Source organism: Lissotriton vulgaris, chromosome 3_1, assembly GCF_964263255.1.
Source record: "Lissotriton vulgaris chromosome 3_1, aLisVul1.2, whole genome shotgun sequence".
Taxonomy (NCBI): domain Eukaryota; kingdom Metazoa; phylum Chordata; class Amphibia; order Caudata; family Salamandridae; genus Lissotriton; species Lissotriton vulgaris.
Window position 1 is genome coordinate 1444362851 of NC_141689.1, and position 27513 is coordinate 1444390363.

Sequence of the window (27513 nt, forward strand, 5' to 3'; positions counted from 1 at the left end):
TCTGCAAAAAGTCTCGTGGAACGATACCTGTTCCCAATCTGGCCCAACATGCTTGTTACCACTGGAGATGAACACCTAGCACCAGGGGCTATCCTGGATACATTTGTTACCCCCACAGAACAAGAGTTCACACAATTAGCCCTCAATGTAGCATCTGGATCCCCATTGGATCCTCTACCCCATAAAATAGTTAAAGAATTTGGGGCTAAATTCTTTCCTGTACTCCGCCAGCTATGTGTCCAATCCCTCGGCACAGGCATTGTGCCGAGGGAGTGGAAACAGGCAGTTGTCACACCGCTGCTAAAGAAATCTAATCTGGACCCCAATTGCCATAAGAACTACCGGCCTATCTCACTCCTGCCGTACCCAGTTAAGATCATGGAACGGCTGGTCAGTAGGTCTTTGTCCCTCTTCCTGGAAACAAATAACATCCTTGAAGAGGAGCAATTCGGTTTCAGACCAGCCCATGGAACCGAGTCAGCTTTACTGATGGTACTGGATGACCTAAGAATGAGGGCGGACAGGGGAGAATCAGCAATTCTGATTCTGCTTGACCTGTCCGCCGCATTCGATACGGTGAGCCACGACATCCTGCTGACTAGGTTGAAAACCTTTGGAGTACAGGGTATGGCACTTGACTGGCTCCGCTCTTATCTGTCAGATAGATGGCAGGCAGTGGCATTGCCCCCGTATCAGTCTGAGTTCGCTATGGTCCCACATGGGGTCCCTCAGGGGTCTGCGATTAGCCCGATCCTTTTTAATGTTTATATGCAGCCCCTGATGGCCATCATCAAGGCTCACGGCATTAGCGTGATCAACTATGCGGATGACACGCAGCTGATGATTTCCCTGGATGGTGCCCATGCAGAATCTCTTGAGACCTTCCACACCTGCATAATGAAAATGGCAACCTGGCTAAAAAGAAATTCACTACAGTTTAACAGCAGCAAAACTGAGATAATGCAATGCAAAGTGGGAAGAATAGCCAGAAACCTGCCTGTTGGCTTTTGGCCTCTAGACTCATGTGAGCCACTGGCACCAGTAAAAACAGTGCGGAATCTGGGGGACAGTCTCAATGACAACCTGAGTCTGGAGACCAACGTCGACAGGTGAGCAGCTGCTTCGCCCTAATGCGGGGCCTTCGAAAGCTGCTGCCTTTACTTCCAGCACACACCAGAGCAACCGTGGTCAGAAGTACCATCCTCAGCCGCCTGGATTACTGCAACGCTCTGTTACTGGAATCTCCTGCCTATCTGATTTCCAGACTCCAGAGCATCCAGGCGGCAGCTGCAAAGATGGTGCTTTCTCGAGGACGTCGGTCCTCCCCCTCCCTTGCTCTAGCTGAGTTGCACTGGCTGCCCGTTCATCAGAGGATCCGGTTCAAATCCCTGTGCACCGTCTTCAAGGCAGCGCATGGTTTGGGTCCTAAGCCCCTTCAGGCCAAATTCAAGTGGTATGAACCCACACGGACCCTCCGCTCCTCATCCACTAACCTCCTCAGTGTACCTAGGATTAGGAAAGCTACTCATGGTGGCAGAGCTTTTAGCATAGCTGCAGCTCATCTCTGGAATAGCCTTCCCTTGGCAATTAGGAAAACCAACGAACTGTTGCTTTTTCGCAAAAGGATAAAGACTTGGCTTTTCCCCAAAATTACACTTCCCTAGAGCTGTTCCACTCACTTGTCCCTTTGCTGTTCAGTTTTTTTAGTTGCACTTTTTTCAGCGCCAGGATGCCCGTAGGGTTGCAGCGCGCTTTAGAAATGACATAAATAAATAAATAAACCTTTATCCAATCCGTGTGCTCCATTCACTAACCCGCGCGCCTCATTCTCTGCCTCACGTCATGCCGTCAGTCCCGGAAATAAATCAGTAACCAATCAGAGATAAGTTCAGTTAAAACATTCTTATTATGCCGACTTAAGGTTAAGTTCACCCCTTCCTACAATGGTTGTAATTAAACGTAATACTGCGCAATTCGTCACAATAGGAAGAAGCGAAAAGCCCTGAAATACTGAACATTTCCCACAGGCATTTCAATACTGGTTGGGAAACCTTAAAAACGCAACAATGTCTTATTCTTCTCAACCGCGTGTGGCTATGCCTTAGTTTCAATATGCCAAATCTCAAGGCATGATCCCGTGAGTTTTTTTTTAATAAAACTGTAGAAAAAATAATCCAATCCATTAGAAATAAAAAGAAAGAAAAGAAATCACCACTAGATATTCATCTAAAGACGAAACAATCAAATCTCCCAGCCTGCAAACATAATGTATTCTACAATTCAATTGCTATAAATAATTAAGTCATTATATTGAGATGTCCAAAGCTGATACACCAACTATATAAGTGTTGTCCATTTGACACCAACCCAAATGAGATTCAAAACGATAATTCAGAGAAAGTGATGAAGCTCTGACTCACTGTTCAAACCAACGGTAGCAGACCTGCACCTACTGATCCATTTGGCATCCTGCTGTCTTAATGTTAGTACCCAATCCCCTCCTCTCTTTCTGGGGGTAATTTTCTGAATCCCATGAAACTTTATGTTCTGCTGCGTCAAGTGATTGTCCTTAATGTGTTGGTACAAGGGTGATCTATCATCTAGATTTAAGATGGCATATTTATGCTCTTGTATCCTTAGTTTCAACATGCGTTTCATGCTGTCAATGTAAACTTTATTGCAGTTGCATATGATTGCATATACAACTCCAATACTGTTGCAGTTAATAAACTCATTAATAGTATATCTACTTATTGTGTTGAATGCAAAGTCCTTTATTCTATTTAGACCGATGTCACAAACATTACACGAACCACAAGTATAAAAACCATTCGGTGATCTGGGAAGCCAAGTCAAATTCACTGCTGGCAAGGGTTCAAGGTAATTTCGGGTAACCAACTCTTTGATGGTTGGACTTCTTTTATAAATAATCCCAGGTTTCTCACTAATCAATGGAATTAAGCCTGGCACTCCCTTCAGCAGGTCCCAATTCTTTCCTAGAGCTTTGTAAATTAAATCTTTTTGAGCACAGAAAGTAGTCACAAAAGCCAGCCGTTCTCTGGCACTGTCCCTTCGCTTTTGCTCTAAAGTAGATTTTCTTTCAACATGCATAATTCTTTTCCTAGCTCTCAAAAGGTCTTGGTGTTTATAGCCCCTCTGTTGTAGTCTATGCTGTAATTGGTCCAATTCTTTATAGAAATCCTCATCCTTGCTGCAGTTCCTTCGTATTCTGATCATTTCCCCATAGGGGATACCCTTGGTTACTGAGGTCGGATGGGCACTGTCTGCTCTGAGTACTGAATTTGTGGCAGTACTCTGTCTGTACAATTTACTCATGATGCTGTCACCTTCAACATACAGTTCTACATCTAGAAAACTAATTTTACTTGTGCTATAATTCAAAGTCAAGGCAACATTAAAATTGTTCTCATTCAAGTAATCAAAGTACTGAAACAAATTGGTCTGTGTACCCCTCCACATGATTAAAATATCATCAATGAATCAGGCCCAGAATATAATGTGGTCCGTCCCAGGCAACATAAAAATTGTTCTCATTCAAGTAATCAAAGTACTGAAACAAATCGGTCTGTGTACCCCTCCATATGATTAAAATATCATCAATGAATCAGGCACAGATTATAATGTGGTCCGTCCATTTACCAGCACCTCAACTCCAGGCATTAAGACAGCAGGAAGCCAAATGGATCAGTAGGTGCAGGTCTGCTACCGTTGGTTTGAACAGTGAGTCAGAGCTTCATTACTTTCTCTGAATTATCGTTTTGAATCTCATTTGGGTTGTGTCAAATGGACAACGCTTATGTAGTTGGTGTCGTATCAGCTTTGGACATATCGATATAATGACTTAATTATTTGTAGCAATTGAATTGTAGAATACATTATGTTTGTAGGCTGGGAGATTTGATAGTCTGTTTCGTCCTTAGATGAATAACTGGGGGTGATTTCTTTTCTTTCTTTTTATTTCTGATGGATTGGATTATTTTTTTCTACAGTTTTATAAAAATAAAAAATAAACTCACTGGACCATGCCTTGAGATTTGGCATATTGAAACTGAGGCATCGCCACACGCGGTTGAGAAGAATAAGACATTGTTGCATTTTTAAGGTTTCCCAACCAGTATTGAAATGCGTGTGGGAAATGTTTGGTATTTCAGATCTGTTCGCTTCTTCCTATTGTGATGAATTGCGCAGTATTCCGTTTAATTACAACCATTGTAGGAATGGGTGAACTTAACCTTAAGTCAGCATAATAAGCATCTCTTTTGAACTTATCTCTGATTAGTTACTGATTTATTTCCGGGACTGACGGCATGACACGAGTCAGAGAATGAGGCGCGTGGGTCAGTGAATCGAGCACGCGGATTAGATAAAGTTTTATTTTCAGTAGTAACAAGCATGGAGGACCAGATAGGGAACAGGCATCATTCCGCGAGTCATTTTGCGGATTGGCCAAACTTTTACTCGAGACGCTACTTCGAAGATCATTGGTTGTTATTCATGCGGACCAGATTGAGCACTATTTTGAAGTAATTACTCAGGCGCGTAGATGTTTTTTGATTGGATCAGACTTGGCATAAAAGTAGAGGCTCAGTGCATATTCGATTGTGCAGCAGGAGTATCATGACCCGTTGACGCCGCAGCAGTTCATTTTGCCGCTCCTCTACACTTTAGCAAACAGGTGAGACTTTGAACGGGCCATGGGTTTTTGTGAATATGTTTAGATGTTTAGTCTCACTTGGATTAGATATACAAATAGTCGGTTTATTCACTTTCTTAGATTTATATGAAACAATTTCTTCAAGATATAAGGAGACCTTTGATTGAGCCGTTTGGTACATGAACAGATTTTCATAGGTAAGAAAAATTTTCCTTGATCAAATTAAATGGGGTTTTTGATATGACAGTAGAAATATTGGATAATTGTGAAATATACAGGGGATATTATCTGGACAACAGAAAGGGTACACTCCTTGGCATATAGATTGATAGTAGTGTTAGTGTGAGTTAATTTAGGGATCTATTGGATATTGACAGTATATTTCAAATCACAGGCCCATCAAGAGTCGGAGACTTTACCTTATTTGTATGAAGGGTGATACAGTTCTACAACATTTAATGACTGATAGCATGTATTAGGTATGTTTCTTGCATTTTTTCAAGTTTGTACAGGGATGTTTTGCAAACTAAGAAACCAAATGATTATGTATGTTGCATGATTCTGATTTTATAAATCAACTTGACTAACTTTGACGTAAACTTTTTTAGTTGGTGGGTTCTCCAGATGGCGTATCAATTATACATAGATTGTTAAATAGACAATACAATTTTTTCTAACTGCGGTTCAATTCAATAACAGTATGGCAGTTTTGAACATTTGAAACTTATAACATTTATGCTGGACCATGAGGATGGTGATAATGTTTATGTTTGAATTCTGTGGCTTTAAATTGATTCATTGTTCTGTTACTTTTACAGCCCTGATGATGTCCCTTTGAGGACGATACGCGTAGGCTGTCTTTGTTTTTCTTCTACAAGAAAATTATTGAATCACATCCTCAGACTGGATTATTGATATTGGACTAAATGACTTTTTCTGTTGGAAAATGAACTTTTTGTTACTTAGTTGAAAAATAAAAAAGAATAAGGACTACAACATGGACTGTTGACCTTTAACTTTGTGAATTTGGCGCTCCTTCCTTCAATACTTACATTTGTGGATCTGTTCGGTCTGAACAGTGGACCTGAGGAAGAAGAGCACCTAACCTATCAAGGAAAATATCCGAAACAGAACTGTTTTTGTGGACTATTCCCTAGTGCATACCTGGGAGTGCCCTCACCGTTGGCCTTTCTTTGATTGCATTACATAAGATATTTGATATACAATTATTTTAGCCATTTAAATGTGTACTCATTTTATCAATCTCAGAGGGATAAAATGTTGAGTGAAACCTGGCAGGATTTAACATGTATCTGCAGTTCTCACACAGATCTCAAGCGTGAGAGCTCAATTTGCAGAGCTATTCTACCTCTTGCAAATTACATTTGAGCAGGTAGAAAGCTTCAATCCAGTCACATGGAGCAGAGACAGAGAAATGTCCATTTATTGAAAAAGTTCTTTAGTTTCTTGTCACGTGTTTAAAATCTCTTTGTATGTTGTTAGGGCCGAACAACAACAAAAATACAAGCCAAAGGGGTAGCACAAAACCTGTACCTGGGTGTGTAGTAAACTGTACATTATTTACATATCAATGAGTTACAGCATATGCATTGATTTCACAAAAAGAGCAAACTAAGAGCAACCGTATAACACAAAAAATAAATATATTGTATTTGCAATTGACCAAGCAACGATTTTGTTTTTACACTAGTCTCTAGTATTCTGTACTGTGTAACAGCACTTTTAATTTACAAAACAAGTTATCTATCAACAAATCATCTAATCATATTGCTCTTCAATACACTTCTGTAGACAGGCAGGACTTGAAGAAGACGTCAGTAAACTGCAGCTTTTGCAGCCGGAAGTGGCTCCAAAACCTTATTCCATTTCAAGTAAGTCCTTGGAAGCTTGGAAGTATTAACATGTGCTGCTGTAATTCGGTATATCAAGGTGCTATATACATTTGATGTACAGACAAAAGTGTGGTGGGAACTCTCACTGCAGAAGCATCAGGAAACGGGCAACCGCTTGTAGGGCCTGCGCGTTTCCATCTTCCATGCATAATACATTTACTTCATGAAAATGAACACACAAAAATGAAGAAGAGGATGGTTCTCTTAGAAAACACTGATTAGAAATATAGTGGCTGAGGCTAGGTAGGTCCGTTTGTCGTGGTAACTCTGTTTTCCATATTCATCTCCCAAGTCCCCACCCTCCCTCCGCCCCTCCCCCGAAATAAAAATCTCAGGGTTGTTCAACAAAGTGCAGGATTGCTTGCTTCAGGAAGTGCCGCTTGGCAATGGTTACAACGGCACCATCCCATTCACCATCTGGACCCTCATCTCTTGAATGCTGCTCAAAATTTTCTTCTGGTGCCCAGCGAGGGTTACGCCGAACCTTCTTAAGTCCCTGTGAAGCAGAAGAAAATAAAGATGGCTTCAATTACTCTGCAGCGCACACAAAGCTGTACAGAATGACCCCCCACAACGTTAATACATATCCAGAAGTAGCTGTTTTTGTATCTGGCAGGAGCTGTGTTTGAGGCAAAACAAAAAGACGGGTGAGTCATTTTTAATTAGTTCCCTAGAATCTTTATGCTTGATTTGGCCTCCACTTTGTAAATCGTTTTCCTTCACTTTTTTGGGGGAGTTAACCAGAACTGGTACGCTCTCCCCTCTAGCAGACTCATAATTGTGTTGTTTGAATGACTGAAGCTGTTCACTGGGGTACATTTTTTAAGGCAAATGCTAGGCTACAAAAGTAATCAGCCTTGATTGTTTTTTAATCTTTTGGATTGAATGTATTGTTTTACATTGTCCGTTGAATTTGAAATGCTAGTATTCCAGCTAAAAATAGATTTTCAGGAGTCTGGCAGCTCACAACCATTTTTTAATCATGTGCTTGTTTCTTTTCTATAATGTTCTCCCTCTCACTTGCTCTCATTAATGATTTGTTTCTCTCAATCAAAGACCTTAGAGGTCGATTATGAGTTTGGCAGTGCTGAGCCAGCTCTCCATCGACACAGCACCGGCAGAGCTGCACAAGGATTGTTTGCATTATTACTAGTTGAACTTGTGTAAGGCAGACGGTCTTTTGCCTTTCCTATGGTGGTGCCTGGAATATAGGCACAGCAATGGGAACAGCAAGAAAGTTCCATCACGGTATGGTGGTGGTGAGGAAACAAAGGGGGCAATGCAGGGTCCGGATACCTCTGCGCCGGAGGATGCATGCAGAGGGGGGCACATGATGTGCCCCCCTGTCTACATACCCTGCAGGAACGTCTATGGCATTTCCATTGCAGTGTCTTGCTAAGGCTAATATATGAGCCTTAGCACTGATTCGCCATGGTCCAGACCTCAATTCTTGTCGGAATCCAGCAGGCGGTCGTATTATGGTTTTGGCGGTGTGGCAGCGGGAAGCTGGCCTGGCGGCTCGCTGGCCCAGCAGGAAATTCTTAATAAAGCCCTAAATTCGTGCAGGCAAGAAATGAAAGTTTCACCAACTCCTCCACGTTTTCATGAGGTGGCTTCTCCACAAAAATGCACTAGCCACCATCTATAAAAGCTAACAAAATGAATTACGTAAATTCACATTTTAATCTGCAGTCAACTTACATCATTATGTTTTGGAGTGCAGGAGTATGCCTGGAAACAGAAGTCGTTTTTAAAAAAAAGAATACCATCTGGGATTTTGTGAATGGAGAAAAATGAAGAATATCTATTCTAATCTTTGTCAGGAATATAATTTGCACATATTTCCGCTTTTTGCTTCTACCTGAGTATAGCGCAAGAGTGTGTCAACCTTGAATGTTTGGAAAGCTAATCCAGGTTAGCTTCAATACTGTGTTGTGTGACACACCACATAAAGAATATATTTTAAGGGTATTTAGAATTAGGGTGACCAACTGGCATGGGTGCAAATACAGGACGGTCGGTGTAAAAATTAAGGACAAAGGGTCAGAATTCAGGACAAAAATTCAGGACAGAAGGTGAAAATTCAGGACAAAAATTTGGGACAAAACATACAATTTACAGACATATCAGAGGAGGTCGCACAATAATATATAAGTATGTAAATAGACAACCAAAAAAAAAACAAGTCAAAATAAGTTTATAGAAGGTTGAGACAATCGTGCACGTCACAGTTTTTTAGTATGCGCGCAGCTTTGCAAAGCGACATCAGGCACTTTCTGCAATCAAGATTTGTGCTAATGTAACAATAAACGTTAAATAGTATTTTTTTATTTGTATGTTACAATCTGACTTTTAAATGTACAGTGAAAACGCTGTTAGTTATTTTATTTTTATTTTCTCCAGCATGGCGCCAAGATAAAAGCAGAATGCCTTGCCCTAGTCAGATGCAGGAGAAGACACCCCACATGCTGTCACTACAATTGGGCCAATTGTCATTCTATAAGTGCTAATCAGCTGTGTCTCAGAATGACAATGGGCCCCTCCAGTCTGCGCCAGGTCTGGGAGGGCCTGCTGCAGGCAGCCTCCTCAGTTTAAAAGATAAGTGTGAGAGGCCCGAGTGAAATCTTTTAAACTCAGTGGGCCTCTCGCAGGAAAACGGCATACCTTACTGAAATTTCCCATTTCGATTTTAGTATGATGTCTGTAAGTCGTCCGTAATTTGGGTACACCAAATTACGGACGCCTTGTGGACATCATACTAAAATAACGGACGGTCTGTGAAATTTACGGACGGTTGGTCACCCTTATTAGAATGTATGTGTTTTTAGGAGCTGAACGGTAAATTATATTCCCACTAACTCTTATATTGGGTTTCCTAAAATAAATGAGAACATATCGACACCAGCATTATTAGAAACTCCCGTCATATGCTTTTGTGCTAAGCTGCCATCGTGCTGCCTATACACAAGTTAACCATGGAAGCCACAATTGACAGAAGGGTAATAAAGATAATTTTTAAAACTTGACAGCAGGGTGGTTTATCGCAACAAATTAGGGTCACTTAATGGCAGTTAAACGCTGCAATTTACTAAAGTGACTAAAAAGTGGGGTCAGCGCAAAGGTCAAGTGTCATTCAATTTGCCACTCATTAGCCTACATTTATCTTGACAAAGTTGTAATAAATGGCCCACAAATACAATCACACAGCAATTTACAATCAGTCTCAAATACCAGACGCAAAACAGGGAACTGCAAGAAGAACCAGACAAATGACAATAAAAATGGTCAACTTAAACAGAGCTTGGAAGATAAAAAAGAGAAAATGGTATGCCAATATGGTTTACAATCACTAAATGGAGTTATAAATACATCAAATGAATGTATTGTGGTGAACTGTTTTGTCCTCAACGTGGCCATCTCATTGACCATATTCTCAATGACACAAATACCGTTTGGCAAAATACGGGTATAATCTCTTTGAACAATATGGAGCAATGACTGAACTGCACCGAAGTAGAAAAAGCTAAAAAATAAAGTAAACCATTCAAATTGTGATACTTGAGGAATTAGAAAATGTATTACTGCTGTACCTCTTGTTTTAAACTTGAAAAAACACACAAAACAGAGTGAAACATGCACTTTCTGAGAGTAATTGTGCAAAACTATAAAAATATTAATAGTAAAGCCTGAACTATAATTAGCAATGGCTATGCTCAAAAGCATTTAGTTGTTGATGGTTAAATATTCTAGTCAGGAGGCCAACCCAGGGTATCTGTAGTGCTATATTCCCAATTATACCTTTCTTGGAGCTTTTATTAAACATATGATAATGGCTGCACATGAAGCTAGAATAATATTTCACTAAAACAACAAATAATTTAAATTTGTTAAGATGAGAGCTCCACTCTTGAACTGTTTCCTTTGTCACTTTGTCATATAATGTGGAACTGATTTCTTTTTAAGCCCAAAAAAAGGTCTGTGCATTGACTTTTTGATGAAATAACATAAAACCTCTATTAAGGTTCACTTAATGCCATGTTTCGACCAAGTTATATATATATTTTTTTAAAATACTAATTTTTTTAAGGTTAACAATTAAGGCGAGACAACAAAATAAACCACAGGAGAGAAAATAGTGTTCCGATGTGCTAATAATCCTACAGACTGGATAACTAAAAGAGAAGTACATGGGCAGATGCTTAGGAGCCTACATTTGAACAGGTATACAATCCTCTCCCAATTCGAAACCTGAAAACATATATCCTGGTTAAATATATTATAATGGAAAAATCAGCTTAGGACAGGTAGGTTCTGTGAAAAGATGGGTATTATCTTCTGTTTGTGTTTAAGGGATTGCCACAGAGTAAACACATGTATCTTATGGAAACTGATGTTACCAGGAAGACTCAACATCTGAGGTTGCTGACTTCTCTATAATACCATGACGTTTGCAAGGCAGCCACATATAAATCTGGGTCTCAACCTTGGGACATAGAAATTCTTTATAAGTTCTCAGTGGCCCTGTTGGAAACTGATCACATCTCATGGCATCTACAACACATGAATCTAATGTTTTCAAATGTAATATGAGGGTGTTGGTGGAGGTTAAATCGGGTATTAGTTGCACATGAGAGTGTTTCCGCCCAAGCTTGCTGCACCTACAGTTCAGAATTTTAGAAAGGCATGCAATTTTGCAGCCTTAAAATTCAAACAAGTAGTCAAAAGGCTTAGCAGTACTAGGAATAAAATCACAATTCCAAAGGAGTATGCACTAGTGGTTCACTTGGTGGAGAAGTGTGGCTCAATGGTTAGAGCGGCAGACCTTGATGCAGAACGCTGGCCAGGGACCAGGGTTCGATTCCCGCATCGGCGGGATCGGGCTTAAATTCCTCTGACCGGATATTCTCGCCTCAGTGCCGAATCTAAGCATGGGCCCCACGCTGCAACTCTGGGCAATAGCTTGCTTAGTCTCCACAACGGCCCCCGATGCACAAGGGATGCCTGGTTTCACCATGGGATGCCCAGGAGTGGACACCCCACAAGGAAAAGCCAGGAGGGGTTCCCTTGTGGTAGGAGTACAAGCGCCGGGATACTTACGGGTGACTGTCCGCGCTATACAAATACAACACATTTACATTTACATTTACCTTGCAGATGGACTGATGCTACCATGCCAATTTGGAAAGCTTACTTACTCCAAGGTCACCTGAGTCACTGCATCCATTGAGCTGTATCCATTTTCCAAAAATGTTTGTGTATATCGTCCCATTTTAATGGCCTCCAGCCAATCGCCCACTGATCTGTAGGCACTGATTCCGAGGGGATTATGTTCCCCCAACAGATTGGATACTCTGAAAGAAAAAAAAAGAAAAAGTCAATAGTGATACCAGTGGTTCGTGAGCTTGCTAGAATACTTGGGGTGGTTGGGGTAAGAAGGTACGCGTTATTTCTGCTTAACCACATCGCTGCTTGAGATATTCCTCTGCTGTGCTGGACAGCAATAAAAACGGGTGTGGTCATGACGAGCTCAGCTCGTCATAAGCACATGAGCACTGTGCTGCATGACGAGCTGAGCTCGTCATGAGAATGGAAGGAGTTAATGAGTTTGTTGTCTGCAGCACCTTGTTTCAAACTCCTGCCAGCCAATAACCTCAGCATATCCACAATTGACCACTGTATAGGAATTCCTTGGTTAAGTTATTTTGGATGCTTACCAACTTAACATTGATTAAAAACTGATACTTTGTAACTTAAGACAGAGCATACAATTTGATGGAAATGCTCATGAGCTAATGCCACCATTACAGAAGCTAACCAGTCCTGTGCAAAGCAGTTCAATTTTGGCACAAAGAGAAGCAGTCTGACCAATTCCTCTTAACATAAAACAGTACACAATCCTAGATGGGTTTTGGGCTCATTCAATGATGTCAGACTGATATAGCATATGTCTCTTAGCACTGCAAATAAGGGGTCTTTTTCCTACCCAGCCAAAGACTTCTTTGTACTTCATTGCAGAATTGCAATGCCCGTATTCTATATGTCCACTGACGAAGACAGAATATGTACTGGCATGGTGGCTTCCTCTGAAAGGCTTTACCTAACTAATAGATATTCCAACTTTGTGGATCTGTAAAATGTTTGCTTACAAGACCTTCACTTCCTCTTTGTATTGAATGTGTTCTCCCATATTTTTTCAAGCCTCTACTCACTCCTGCTGATGAGGGAGTTATATGAATAGCATACAGAGGTGGTCTACAAGAACCCTGTGCTTATTTTCGTAGATAATAGTGTTTTCGTAGTAGATAATTAACTCAGAATTATTGGGGCGGGACTAGATAGTCAGAATATGTAGAACCCAGGGGCATATTATCAAGGGGGTTTATCTCTGCTTTTTTGGCTTTAAAAGCCAAGAAAGCTGAGATAAAATTATCTCCCTATTACCTAGCTGTCGCTAACACCAGTTAGCGACAGCTATTAGGGGATAGCGACCATCTTGGGCCCCACTTTGCATGTCAGTGGTATTTATCACTAATGACATGCAAAGTGGGCGTGCCAAGATGTTAGCGACTGAAACAGTCGCTAACATCGCTATCTCCTATTACCAACTTTTGGAGATATTCGCGCTAAGCACGAATATCTCCAAAAGCTAACACCTGCCCTGAGCAGTTCTTAGCCATGTTATCCAATGGGAGGTGGATAACATGGCTAAGAGCATTAGCTCGGTAATGCATGAATATCGCTGACTTTTCAGCGATATTCATGCATTGCGGCCGATTTTTATCGCATTTGCGATAAACCTTGGTAATACCAAGGTTTATCTGCGATAAAAATCGCCGAAGCTCAGCTGTAAAATTTTGTCTCTAACCAAGCAATACCGATAATTATCGCTATTGCTTGGTAATATGCCCCCCCATTTCTTTATTTAGTGCTGGATCCTAAAGCTAATGTTAATTTTGCAATTGTAAATTTTTTTTTATGGAAGTCACTAAGTTTAATGAAAAGAAAAAGCCACCAACCACTTGCTTTTTTTCTTTTATTCATGCAAACTGATAAAGTTAAATTCCTCATGCTGCTGCACGATCCAATAATGCCAAAGCCGTACTGACACCGCCTGCCAGAATATGACTTTTTTAGTCTCTGGCGGGTGGTTCTTTGGCTGTCCCACGATGGCCACTATGAAAAAGGCACCCAAATTGGAGCGTCAAAGGTAGTTCCTGCATGGCATGGACTGGTGCAGACCATGCCTTGCAGGAATCGGGGTGCATGCACACAGAGGGTCACAACATGTGCCCCCCTATATTTACCCATGGCCCTGAGGCAACAAAGGGTCCTATAGGGCCGCCTTTGTTTCCTCACTGCCACAAGTTTCATGGTGGGCTCACCGCCATGAAAACCGCGGTGAGTAGGAAACTCGTAATTTGCTTAGCAGTGCAGTAGCAGCACTGCCAAGCATATTGCAGCCTCAAGCCACTGACACACTGCCGGTTCCTGGCAGATGTGTCAATCCCCTGGCAGTCCTACAGCCCAAATTGTAATAGGGCGGTTGGATCTCTGGTGCAGCAGTGCCCGCACCACCACAGTGGATGGACTGCCATAGTCACAATTAGGCCCTAGATCTGAAGGTAAAGTCTTTGAATGGGAGAAACCCATTTCATGCACCTAACGTATGCTCCATTATGATTAGCCTGAAATCATGCCTAGGTCTCCATCTACCACTTCTATAAACCATCATAAGCACTTTTTGGTGCTATTTTTTCTTGAAATGTTAAAAGGTCATATTTCCTGTTCCCCTTACTGGATTTTTGTTCTTTGGGTGTTGTTTAATTTATTAAAGTTGACCTATTTTCTCTGAGTTTGAGATTTGTATTGTTTGGTGCTTTTACAATATTACTGTTTTAGTACAGCATAAATACACATTGCCCTAAGTTCAGCCTGCCTACAGTGTATCATAGCTACAAAGGGGTTGAGCTAAGATTAATTTAATGACTTTGGGATTAATCCTGACAAGTTAGTGCCTTTATTCCTTGGAGAGGGCAACCATCAAACCCAAATAATAATTCACTTTCTTACACATATTATTGAGGCACTAATGGTATCTGGGAATTTGAATACTTAAAAAATGGGCAAAAACGATTCACTCCCCTACTACATATACACACACAACTTTATACATATAGTATGATGATCATCAACATGTAAACCCCAACCCATTATTTTTTACAACTATATCTTGATCACCATAGTCCTTTTTTCTTAAATTTAGACTACATTTTTCTTCACTATGGCATAAAGAGAAGAAATAGATTTTTTTAAAAGTAATCAGTAATCTAGGCTGCACACAAGTCACTCTCATCTTATCCACCTTCCCCTTTGGTAGTAGTCTGCTTCCTTCTATCACTCATCTGATTCTGAGAGCAGACTATCGGGGGCTTCTGAAGGTAAGTTCTGAAGCTAAGTGCCTTAGTACCACTTTCAAGCCAAGGCAAATAATAATATGGAGAAGACAGCCATTGTGCTCCCATAAAGACAGACAGCATGCTGCTGAGGACAAATGAGGAATTATAAGAACTATGCAGCACAATTCATGTGCTAGGAATCAGTAGGAAGTTGGCTCTTGCTGTTTTTTCTTTTCATTAGGTTAGTCCTTTCATTGTGAAACTGACGCTAATTGGCCATAACTACAAATATAAGTATGATGTGAGTCATAATAAAGTCTTAAACCAAGTGGGCTACCACTGTGAGGAAACAGGCAAAAGCCTTCCAACCATTGTGTTGCGTTTCTGTGTGATTTCAGGCATTCAACTGAAAACATGCTTGGGTTTACTAAGAAGTTATGTTTTGAATCTTACATTATTCTCACTGACAATATTTTCCATCTGCCTGTAGCATTGCAAACACATTACCATTCAGCCCTGAAAATGAAGGCTACCAATGCAAATTTATGTCAATTTTTCTAACTACTTAGATGATAAAAATGCAAATATGGTCTTAATTATCTCTGTTGCATTCTGCACATGATATGTATTTACATTTTTGTAAACCCGTTCCCGTTGAGTCTCTCAAAATATCACAGATTTACATGAAGCAATCTGCTGTTATGATATGGTCTTTCAGAAATCAGTGTTGGATCCTCCCCCTTGCACCCAAGCTATGAGCACAGCATTAAAAGGGATTCTCACTATTTATTCGACCAAAGCTTACTGATCCAGGATAGATTTAAACTGGATAGAAATGGGAAAGTGCATTAACTGGTATGATAATTAAATGTTTTGAGCAGCAATTGTCGTTCCACTGCGAGATCTCAATATACCTGATGTCGTACTCTACTGAAATACAGGACGTGCAGAGTTGTAGTAAATGTTACAATTGAGGACACATTTGGTACCCACTAATCTCACTTATTCTTCTAGTTTAAGTAATTTCCACAGTCAAAAGCAGCTTTCCAGTACAGAAACTCTAGGACCCTCACTTTGAGTTCTGTACTAATCTCAAATCATGCGTCAATGAGATTTTTCACCTTAATGAGGTGAATTAGTCATTCTCAAACTCTCAGACCAAAAGAAGAAGATCCTTCCACCGTGATCACTGACCCAGGCTGCTGGAGATGCCTTTGGTGAGTTGTTGCTGTCCCAGCCGACTGACTGCAGACAGAAGGAGGTTAGGTTGCTGGAACCAATCCAAGTGAACCTGACAGTTCACTGCATGCTCTATCCAGTCAACAGCTTCTTGCAAGTGAAATATAATTTGCTTCTGTCTTTGAGCAACAGGATGAACATACTCATTTAGATGTAACTTTACTTTCATGGATTTTCCTAAGCCATGAAAGAATGAAGGAAAATGAATTACAATGTCATGATGAGTATTCATATTGCAGTTAATTGATATTGGTCCCATATCCGCAGCACTGTTGAAACTCAGCAAACAGGCACGTGAAGCTGTTCCTTGAAATACATGATTGGGTCCTTGTACCACATGCTTCTTATGGTTCATTGTGGCAAAAAAAACCTTGAATTGTTAAGGGCGATGAGGCTACCCATGTATATACATAAGACTTTGACTTCGGAAGCAATGGCAACGGAGATAATTCTTGATACTTCTCCTCAGGCATTATATTTATCGACTCACTGCCGTCAATTATGAATGATATTGAACACCCATTTATCTTTAGCGTGATCTTTGGACAATGTTTGAATGTTTTTGGTGCTTTTTCATGTCGATTTTTCCTCATTATGATTTGTTCCTCACATTCAACTAGTCCCACATGTGCATGCCTTTCTGAAGTAAATATCGACAGTGCGAAATTGTCATTGTCACTTTCACTGGAAACTGATACCTAGGAACTCTGCCATTGATTTAGATGACGATCAACTATGTTTGGTGTCAATTTGCCTCAGTTGATGTGACTGATTGGCCTTGTGGGATCACGCCTTGCAAGTAATCACAAAATGGTTTGCTTTACCACAGTCTATGCATATCTGATCAATGGCGGGACATTTACCTTCATGTGGAAATGATAGTCTACATCTGTAACACATTTTCTTTTTCTGTGGAGACATCGCCTTGTGTCATTCTGCCTTGTTCTTTGGCATACTTTTCATGCTTATGACTAATGTTCTTGGGCGCCTCTGGCTTCCATGTTAATCGCTTAATGACCAGCATGCTCTTCAGCAGCCTTGAGGACTTGTCATGAGCCCAAAGTTTCCTTCAGCTTTCATTACCACAAGGAAGCTGACAGACATCCATCAATTACACTGAGGCGGGTAGCTTACTCATCATTAAATTCATTGAATTGACAGTTTCTCCAGAAAATTCAGTCTCTTGACAAACTCATCAATGGTTTCACCTGGTCTCTGATGTTCTTGACTGAATATGTATCTTTTATAATCTACATTTGGCATTGAATTAAACTTGAAATTCAAGGCTGTTTTGATTTAATCGTGCATCACTTTACCTTCTGATCGTATTTTATTTTCTTTATTTATTTTCTGACATTTATAGAGCGCGAACAATTACCCTTGGGTGTATCTTTTTTATAGGTTCTTTCACTCCTTCACCAGCCATTCTCCTCATGTACTTTATAATCTTTTGATAATCTTTTTCATCTATTGCATCTATGAAATCTTCAAAAGTCTCTAGCCATGCAGTCCATATCTTGCCAATATTGTGTTTTTTTGCAATATCAAAAGCAGATGGCTGTTTTAAGACTGCAATAGCCATATATACATTTGTGGACAGTAGTGGTCTCTCAGTTGCTTTGTGTGGAAATCCATTACACTGAGCATCTCTAGCACCTTGTGATGTGCTAGCTTTAGGGTCAGCCTTAATGACTTGTAGACTTTGGCTCTCCAGCGGATCTTTTTACTTGATGGTGGTCTAGGGAGTTGCTCTGAGCCCCTACCTGGCAGCTTTGGTGTTGGACCACTTAATTCAGGGACAACTCCACAAGTACAACCCCTGACCCTCTGTCTGGGGCCCCTCTGCAGCATGCTGTGTTCTGTCTACTCTCTATAGCCGCTTCAGTAAGTAGGCAAATTGTGTATACTACTAGTCCATGAAAGCAAATAATGTTATTATATGTGGTTGGCTTTGTGCTTACATGTTTCTTCACAAACACCTGGTTAATCTCTGCTTCACAGCACATGAATTTCAGTTTGAGTTGTACTGAAGTATGGCTGTGTGCTGCTTTTGTAAACCTGGTTACATCCGCTTTTAGCATTCTTACTCCATATAGTGTATGATATTAATTTGCATATTGGCACAGTACCTTTTATTTGCGGCCATTTCATTCATTTCCTGGCCACCAACATGTAGACTTTCATTTTTGCTTTCTTTATCTTCAAGCATTTTACACAGGTTGGTGATGCTGCATATGTGCTGAGACTCCACTGGTTCCAGCATTTCCACTTCGACTGTGGCACACGTGGCATGCATGAGCAGTTTGCTGGGCCACGACAATCTCTCTGGAAGAGCTCTTTTAATGTATGGGCTTCGTGTCCCCTATCTCCTCACCAGTCATAGCATCCTACCAGCCCAGTTTAATTACCAATAACCACGCCACACACAGAGAGTAGTTTTAGATGTCTTTATTCCGCTGCATGGAAGTCAGAACTCTACATTCTAAGCCCTCCTTTAACTCATCCCTCGAATGCTTATGTCAGAGGCCTAAGGTGTAATGTGGTAACCAGAAGTGTTCCAGCGTTCTTTTATTTACAAAACACTACACAGGGGATTTCTCAGTGTTTCATATGGCCAGTCCATCCTTGATTCCAATAACATTCTTTTTTTTCTCCTGACCGAAATGAGGAACTTCAAAAAGTCATGGGGCACAGGAGATCTATATCCTAGACGGATAACCTCAGCTCCTTTACAGTTCCATTTTGAAGACTACTTGAAAAAACACCCAGATTTAGGATATGGTCAGTTCTTCTTTTCCCTGATTAAGTACTCTGAATAAAATATTTGAAATATTGCATTAATTTAAAAACTAGTAAAGCGTCTTCTTGTAGTTGGAACAAACCTCCCTTAAGAAGGAAGGCTATTTAGTCTTGAAAAAATAAAGGCACCAACAGTTGAGCCGCTACAGCATCTCTCATGACCAACAGGTGGGTGCTATGGGTCCCTATATTTGTTTTACATTTTGTATATTTATTTAATGTATACACCTCCTATGTGGAGTAGTTTATCATATTTGACAAATATGTCTTTGATTAAATCAAGAAAGTGCAATATACATCAATTAACCAATAACAAAGCAGAAGAAATATTCAGATGGATTTGTGTGAATCTGATTGCGGAAGTCTATAGTTCGTTTGCACAGATTATTGGGGTGGGGTTTGTGCCTAATAGTCAGGTTCTTCCTTTCTTACGTTTCTTGTAGTCTTTGGTCACTGAGTAAACCTTGTGCTGGTAGTTGGATCTGTTTTTGCTACAAGGCTCTGGGATATTCTTGTTGCCCCTTGTTGGTGCCCCAGTAGACATTAGAGCTTTTCATTGTCACACATAGTCCATGCACATTAACTGAACCAACAGCTCCAAGTCCAACAAAGAGAAGCAGGGGGTCAAGCTTGGGTGTTTCTTAGCGTGGGTCAGCATGGTATGAAACATGGTCTGTGCCCTTTTCTGTGGAATGTAAAACCTGACAAGGCCTCAGCGTCTTCTCAATGTCAACTCTGCTGGAAGAGAACATCCCTCACCTCCCTATCTTATTAAAAGGCCCAAACCTCTTTCTGCTAAGTATGATCTAGGATCCCTACCTAACAGAAGAAAATATTCCACCAAGCAAGAAAATTTGCAAAACAGTAGATGAAAGATGCTATTCTGTGGGCATCTTCCCTTTTAATTTAACATTTTTAAAAAGAAGATGCAAAAACAAAGTTCAAAGCCAATGTCTCAATGTGAGGAATCACCTAGAAAGAGAAATGACTGTGCTCGTAGGTTGCTTGGCCATTATCTAGGCCTGTGTTGCAGTTATAAGTACATTCAGACGCCAAAGGCCACTCAGGCTGCAAGGACTTCACTTTCAAGGTTTTTTAAGTATTCCAGACATTTTTTAGGGTCATTCCTTAAAGTTTTTTGGTGCAGATATTGGAAGGTAGGAGTGAGTGGTCTGACAACAATGGCACCACCTTTAAAATAAAAAGAGTTAGCATGGCGCAGAATCCAGAGTTATTTTGTTTGCCAATTGTTTGATCATCGTTTCGCCTAAAAGGTTAAAAAATGAATATCATTAGAATTTTTTTAATGCTCATCAGCATTTATGCATCCTAAGAAGGGCCAATAATGCGACATCACACAATGCAGTTGGGAGATATGATAAGGGTGCAATTTTAAGGATTAGGTATAGGATCCCTCTCTGCTCGCCATCTGCATCAATTTCTGTCTTCAAATTATGCAATGCCTGCTGACAGACTGTAACTGCAAGATGCCAATCTCTCGGGCGCAATCAGCTCCATGGGATCAACCAGACAGCTGTCACTCAGAAAACACGTTTGCCCCGCACGACCCTGACAGCCCTTGGAATCAACAAATCCCATTAAAATGCTAATAAAATGGCCGCCAGATTGGACAAACGGTTTATTGAATCATCTCATTTTTCTCTGCATAGGCTCGTGTTGTAGGGAGCCTGAGGACTGGCGGGGTTGACAGTGCGCATTAGCAAACTGAAATTGCCTGTTTGCTCTGTACAACAATGCAGTCGGGGGAGTGGGGGCGGTGCACGAGGCTTGCCTTGCGCTCAGCTAGATTTGCCTGCAATGACATTTAAGCTAATTGTTAACACTATCTGTGCGCCAGTTGTTGATTTAGGAAGCTAATGATGCCTGTAGAGGAGCTAAAGATTCACACAACTGTGTGCTGGAAATGCCATCTACCTCAGTAAACATGAGTGGGCTTTTAGCCCTGGCATAACCTTTTCCGCGCGCGCCAGCTTCATCCTAGAGCGAGGCCTAAGGGCTGTCATGTAACAGTTGGTGTGATTTCCTTTCTGCTAGGAAAACTCTGCTCTGTGGAGGGGCCATTTATTTTCAGGGCTCAATAACGTTTCAAGTATTCTATACTTCCCTCACCTCCTGTGGACTTATGTTGTGTTTTTTTCTTTACCCAAGACTGCAACTTCAGTGTTTCTGGTGCAGCAACATAGAAAAAGAAAAATACTTTGAGAATGATCCACCCACGTATGAATGAATGTTCTCACTCAGAAGTGAATGCTATGTTAGGATTTTTATTTAAAGAACAATGTAAAAGTGCACAAAGCTTTTTTCCTTGCATAAACCTTAGTAAGGATGGGAATAGTTATGTTATGTTATGTTATGTTATGTTATGTTATGTTATGTTATGGGTGGTTTTGTAGCATGCTCAATTACTCTGGAGTATCCTGGCGTGAAGAAATAGATGTGGAGAGGCAGAGACTACAGATAGTAGAGAGAGATTTTAAAGAGATGGGTCTTAAGTGCTTTTTTAAAGAGATTAAAGTTCTGATTAGCGTGAAGAGCCAGAGGTAAAGTATTCCAGGCAACCGCTGCTTTCACAGCAATAGAGTGTCCACCCAGGCGGATTCGTTTAAAATGTGGAACAATCAACCGATATTGAGTGGCAGATCGGAGGAAAAGTCAGAGTATGCTCTTAACATGCAACTTACAACCATATTTGAGGCTAATTCCACATTTTCCCTACCACCTACACATGTGTATGAATATATATACATGTATATATATATATATATATATATATATATATATATATATATATATATATATATATATATATATATATATATATATATATATATATATGCTCAAAGATGACTTTGAAAGGGAATTAATGCAAATGATCAAGTAGAAGTATACTATATCGACTAAGCACTGCCTGATTCCAAATCACCATCTTTGTGAAATCACCTCAAAGTTTGCTTGTTGTACAATCTGAATAAAGCCCATTACTTCGGGAGAGTGACAGTGTTCCACCTTCAGATGCCTATGTTGACTCCATGTGTCCCAAAATGTAGGCCTCATTGCTAGTTTAAAGGTCATAGATCTCCTACGGCAGGAGGATGGAGGTGGGGCTTGTGCTAAGACCTGTATTGTATGTGCCGGTAAGTTCTCTAGATTTTATCCTATTTTCTTTAGTTTGTTTTGAGTTACCAGTAGTGCATGCCGCAAGAGAGCTTGCGGCAGAACTCAAGGGGTTGCTGGAACCTTGTTTTGATTTTATTTCCACCTGAGCACAGTTTAGCTTGTGCTGTAAACGCTGTGTCGTCATGCCCCAAGACACGCTCCCGCTGATGCCGGCCTTCAAATTAATCGCCAGAGGTCATCTGCGCTGCCCTTAATGAAGGTAGCCGATACTCTACTGTATTTTTTTCCTTGTAAGCACTGTAGTGCTGTTTGAAGCTGCCTGGCTCCTAGCGCATTAGGAGTGTCATTCTGCTCAGTGCTTTTAGTTCTTCAACTATTATGAAGCGTGTTTGATTATTTTATGCTTTCTCTAGATTTTATCCTATTTTCTTCAGTTTGTTTTTGGTTACCAGTAGTGCCAGCTGCCAGCTGTGGCCGGTGCATAGAAAAGCGGTTTGATGGGGGAGTCAACAGACGGCGATAAATGAAAATTAAATAAAAAAGAAAATTACTTACCTTGCACTCGCCGCATCGTCGAGTCGGCAATGTGGAGAGCGCAAGGTAAGTTGTTTTCTTTTTTAAATTTTAGCTTGTGCATTAAGCACTGTAGCGCTGTGTCGTCATGCCCCAAGACATGCCCCCACTGATGCCGGCCTTCAAAGTGAACTCTGGAACGTGTCTGTGCCAAAGGCGCACCTAAGGCAAACCCGTCCATGCCAGTCCGTCCTTGGAACGCACCCAGCGGCAGCCACTATGCTTGTTTTGCCCCCAAGCCATCCTTCTCTACTCTAAGAAGCAACTGTTCAACATGGATTACCCAGATAGGAAATGCAAAGGTCCCACTCTTTGCTTAACTGACCCCGAAAACCATCCGACCCGTCCTAGGTGCAAGTTCACCCCAGACAATCTTAAGATAAAAAGCATGAGGGTTTCCGATCATAAGACATCTCTGCTTAATGGGTGCTTTCGTGCTTCCTCATTAACTTGCACTCCCTTATAAAACATGCTCTCGAATTTGCTGACTTTTTAGAGATGCAAATAATAGATGTAGCATTTGATACAGAGTCATGGGATGATGAGGCCTCTGGGCCTGAGTTCTCTACGATAGTACCAGAAGGCTACTCGGCATTTAGGCTAGATCGGATAGGTAAAAGAGGTGGTGGAATTGCCGTCATATATCTGAACTTATTTCAAATCTCGTTCATTGGGCACAGTAGCTCTAAGGAGCTTGAAGCGCTTTTATTTAAAATGCAATTCACTAAGCGCTATTCCTTTAATGGTCTACTCATTTATCACTCCACAGGTCCTTGTGCAACCTTCTCAAACAATCTCTCGCACCTATTGGATATAAAAGTTGACTCCCCAAATTTCACCATCTTGGGTGATTTTAATGTTAACCTGGATAATCCCTCAACTACTATTCAGTCCAATTTGCATTCATGATGAACAGTTTAGGATTAGATCAAATGGTCGAGGGACCAACCTATTTTGAAGGGCATCTACTCAATGGGATTTTTTCTGACTGTCCACATGTCATGTTTAAAATTAAACTGGTCGTGAATGCAGCAACCAAAAAGCAGCCATTACCCCAAAGACTTTCACGTAAATGGAACACCATTGAGTCTAACGATTTGAAAGCTGCCTTAGCCTCAACCCCACCTCCGGTCACTGAAGACCTGCACTCAGCAGCCAAATCTTATCACCACTGGTAGATATTGCCCTGGATAGGCTAGCACCAGTCAAGTCCAATAAAAACTTTAGGCCCTCTACCTCAGAACCTTGGTTCACGGAAAATGTAAGACTCCAGAAACAGGCATGTCCTAGGCAAGAAAGGAAATGGAGACTCCATTATGGTATAACAGAAAAAGAAACGTGCAAGTGCACCTTAGCTATCTACAAACATTTTATCTTTAAGGAGAAAACCCGATAATATACTTATAAAATAGAATCCGCAAAAAACTCCTCAAAATAACTTTTTTGCTACAGTCCAGAAACTATTTAAGCCCCCAGGAAATGTAAATAATAACATTTTCAAACTTTCTGTGACTCACTGGCCACATTTTTTCAAGCCAAGGCAAATGCAGTTTTTAATCTCTATTTCAACTAATTCTATAAACCACACTGAAAGTGCAATTGATCTTCAATCCAAGCTGGACGAAGATAGGCAAAGATAGGCAATTTTATCAACCTTTTCTGAACTCTCCCCAGCTCAAGTCCAGACACTGCTTACTCAAACTAAATCAGGCTTCCCTCTTGAACCCCGTCCTCCCAAAATAACACATCTTGCACATGAAATCATATCTGAACACACAGCCAACATTTTCATTCTGATACTCAGCTCAGGGCAATTTCCTAGGAAATTGAAGGTAGCATCTATCCTTCTGGCCCTCAAAAAGCACCAATTTGGACCCCTCAGATCCCAATAACTACTAACCCATTGCCCATATCCCTTTTCCTGCAAAAATCATGGAGAAGGCCATCAATTCTCAGCTGCCCTCCTTCATTGAGGAGCAGAGCCACTTAGACCCCTGACAGTTTGGCTTCAGAAGTAACCACAGTGCGGAGCTGGCTCTTATATGTGCATCAGAAAAAATCAAACAGACCTTGGATTCCAGAAAAAAATGCTGCTCAGATTCTTTTTAACTTATTGGTAGCATTCAATACAATCAATCGTGATATTCTACTGAACCGCCTTTCCACTATCGACATAAAGGATAAATCCTATCTACTCCTCAAATCGTTTCTTTCTGACCGGAAACAGTTTGTCGCCTTGAACAACTTATACCCTTCCTCCTTCACTCTTCCCAGCGGCTTTCCCAAAGGCTCGTTTTTAAGCCTGACCTTTTTTAATGTGCATGTGGCTCCATTGGCCAAGCAGATCAGCTCATATGGATTCACAGCGTTAACCTATGCAGATGATACACAAACTGTGGTCTCTGTGTCATCTGATCCTGTAGATAAAGCGAGGCATTTCCATAACTGTATGCAAGAGATGGGGAATTTGATGCCCCCGAGCTGTCTGAAGCTAATTCAGTGAATATTGAAGTTCTGCTCTTTGGAAAAGATGCCTCCTTCTGGTCTCCCAAATGGTGGTCGACACACTCAGTACCCAGTGTGTCACTAAGGTAAAAAACCTTGAGGTCGCCAACTGGCTTTCATGGGTCACATAAACTGCATCACTTCAGCCTCTTTTTTTAATATGAAACTTCTCAGGAAAAGCTTTCCCTTTATACCTAGGGACTTGCAGAAAACTGTGACCTCTTCTTTATTGCTTTCTAGGATCTACTGTGACAATGCCCTTGTTGTCAATATCAGAAGGAAAGGTCTTAACAAACTACAGATTTTGGAAAATTCTGCAACCCGTCTATTTTTAGGTATTCCTAAGGGGTTTCTGTCTCGGCCTCTCTTTCCCTTCCTCACTGGCTTCCCATGAGGAAACGGATCAATTTTAAGGCCCTCTGAATTGCCTTCAGGGAACTTCATGGAGAAGAAACTGCTTAATGTAGGTAAAGCATCTGTTGGTACACCCCCGCCCCCCACCCCAGCATACTCTGTTCAGCAACAGCCTTCATTCTGATTGTCCCTAATTTAAAAAAAAGCACAATGGGGAGGAAAAAGGTGTGTAGGCTGTACATCTCGACTCTGGAACTCTCTGCCACTTGCATTGAAAAGGAAACTGTCCTACTTACTATCAGAGAAACCCTTAAAACTTGGCTTTTCAAACAGTAAATCTGCTAAGTTAAGCTTCAGTCGGGTATCTTCCTATTTTGAGTTGTGCACCTGCACACCCTCGGGTATTAGCAAGAGTTTATACATTTTACTGAATTCATTTATTCAAAGCCGTAAAAGGGCTGTAAAAGTCTAGATCAGTTGCAGAGCCATGAAAGGGCTGTAAAGGTCTAGACTAGCCGCAGAGCCGTTAAATAGCTGTAAAAGTCTAGACCAGCTGCACAGCTGTAAACGTGCTGCAAAAGTCTAGATCAGTTGCACAGCAGTAAAAGGGATGACCTTGTGCAGCTGCTAGACCCAATGCAGTGACAACAAAGAAAATGATAGCCTCGACATCTGTGCCAGGTCTCTAATGCTGCATGCAGATTGGTGTGTCACGTCGTAACAAGTTCAAACATGCCTTCTACCCCAAGGATCTTCCTCAGGATTCACCGCCTACCAGACCCAGCAGTTTGCCCCGCAACAAACAGAGCAACTGATCCACACTCCAGGTCTGCGAGAACAACGGACAGCCCACAGTATGAGAAAATCATAACTACGTAACCTAATTTAGCAAATCACAGCACATAGGTTTCAATTTAAGCTAGCTTTTTTCCAAAGAAATAAAAGTTGACACCATAATAGAGTGGAAATCTGATCACTCAGAGAGTATCAGCATTTAGGAATAATCCATTGAAGAGTTTATTGGCTAAGAAAGAGTCAAGGTTCTGTGTTATTGTTAGGGATAGATTGTAAACCAAAATCATCCCTGGCAAAAGCATTCAAATAAGCTCTACACCGCAGGAGGCCGCAGCTAGGATGGGAGCATGGAGCCATGGTCAGGCTAGGCACACCATTCTGCTCTGAAAGCAATGTGAGTGGGACGAACAGAAGACTTTCTTTTTCTCTATCTTAACCACTCGGTCTTCCCTCTCTGTCTGTACAACTCATTCTACCTCCATATGCCAACCTCTACATCTGACTCGGTCGCTTCACCTAATTCTACCTGAAACCTCAACACAATTCAATCTACTCTCTTTACCTCTTGTAGCTCTTGCATCTCTTGCTTGCTACTTGTCTCACTCCTCTTTAACTCTCAGTCTACTTTTCTGTATACCTCCTTCTAGCTGACTATGATCTGCCTGTGTAGACTTTGCCTCTCCATTCTTGCTAGTTCATCTTGTACTACTTCATCTCTCTCCCTACATCTTTTTTGCTTTATCTTGTCTCTATGTACCTCACTAAGCACAACATCTGTCTATCTGTTTACATCTCTTGACTCTTTACCATTCTTTCTGTCTGTCTCTGTTGTCTGTCTCTGTCATTTCTCTCTACCGCACTCTACCCCTTTATCTCTGTCTCACGAATATTTCAGTTTTTTATCTCTCTCCTTACTTCACCTTACCTTTTCCAACCGAACAATGGTTTCCCCACCCCGTTCCTCTCTTTACATGTCCTTCTCCCTATCTCTAGCCCTTTATGCCTTTGGACCACACTCTTAAACCTTGTCTGTCTTTCTACTGTCTTTTCTGGCCATCTCTTCCTCTTGATATGTCTCTGTACCTTTGTCTTGGGTTCCTTCATCTTTCTCTCTTTATTTTATGTC

General features: G+C 41.0%; 1 protein-coding gene and 1 pseudogene across 5 annotated transcripts in view; both read right to left on the reverse strand.

Annotated features, from left to right (window-relative positions):
- Positions 1-6090: 6090 nt before the first annotated feature.
- The window catches only part of EPHA5 (EPH receptor A5), a 726990-nt gene continuing 705567 nt past the window's right edge, over positions 6091-27513 (reverse strand). For 4 of the 5 annotated variants that reach the window (XM_086961930.1, XM_086961929.1, XM_086961927.1 and 1 more), the window contains 2 exons: positions 11784-11939; positions 6091-7084 (listed from right to left, as the gene is read on the reverse strand). In XM_086961930.1, the coding sequence (XP_086818056.1) occupies positions 6979-7084; positions 11784-11939 (262 nt within the window). In that variant the 3' untranslated portion in view covers positions 6091-6978. Of the gene's footprint in view, positions 7085-11779; positions 11940-27513 lie in introns of those variants that run through there. The other variant, XM_086961928.1, reaches the window with a different exon arrangement.
- On the reverse strand, positions 19428-19692 carry LOC147728023 (cytochrome c oxidase subunit FA4 pseudogene; annotated as a pseudogene).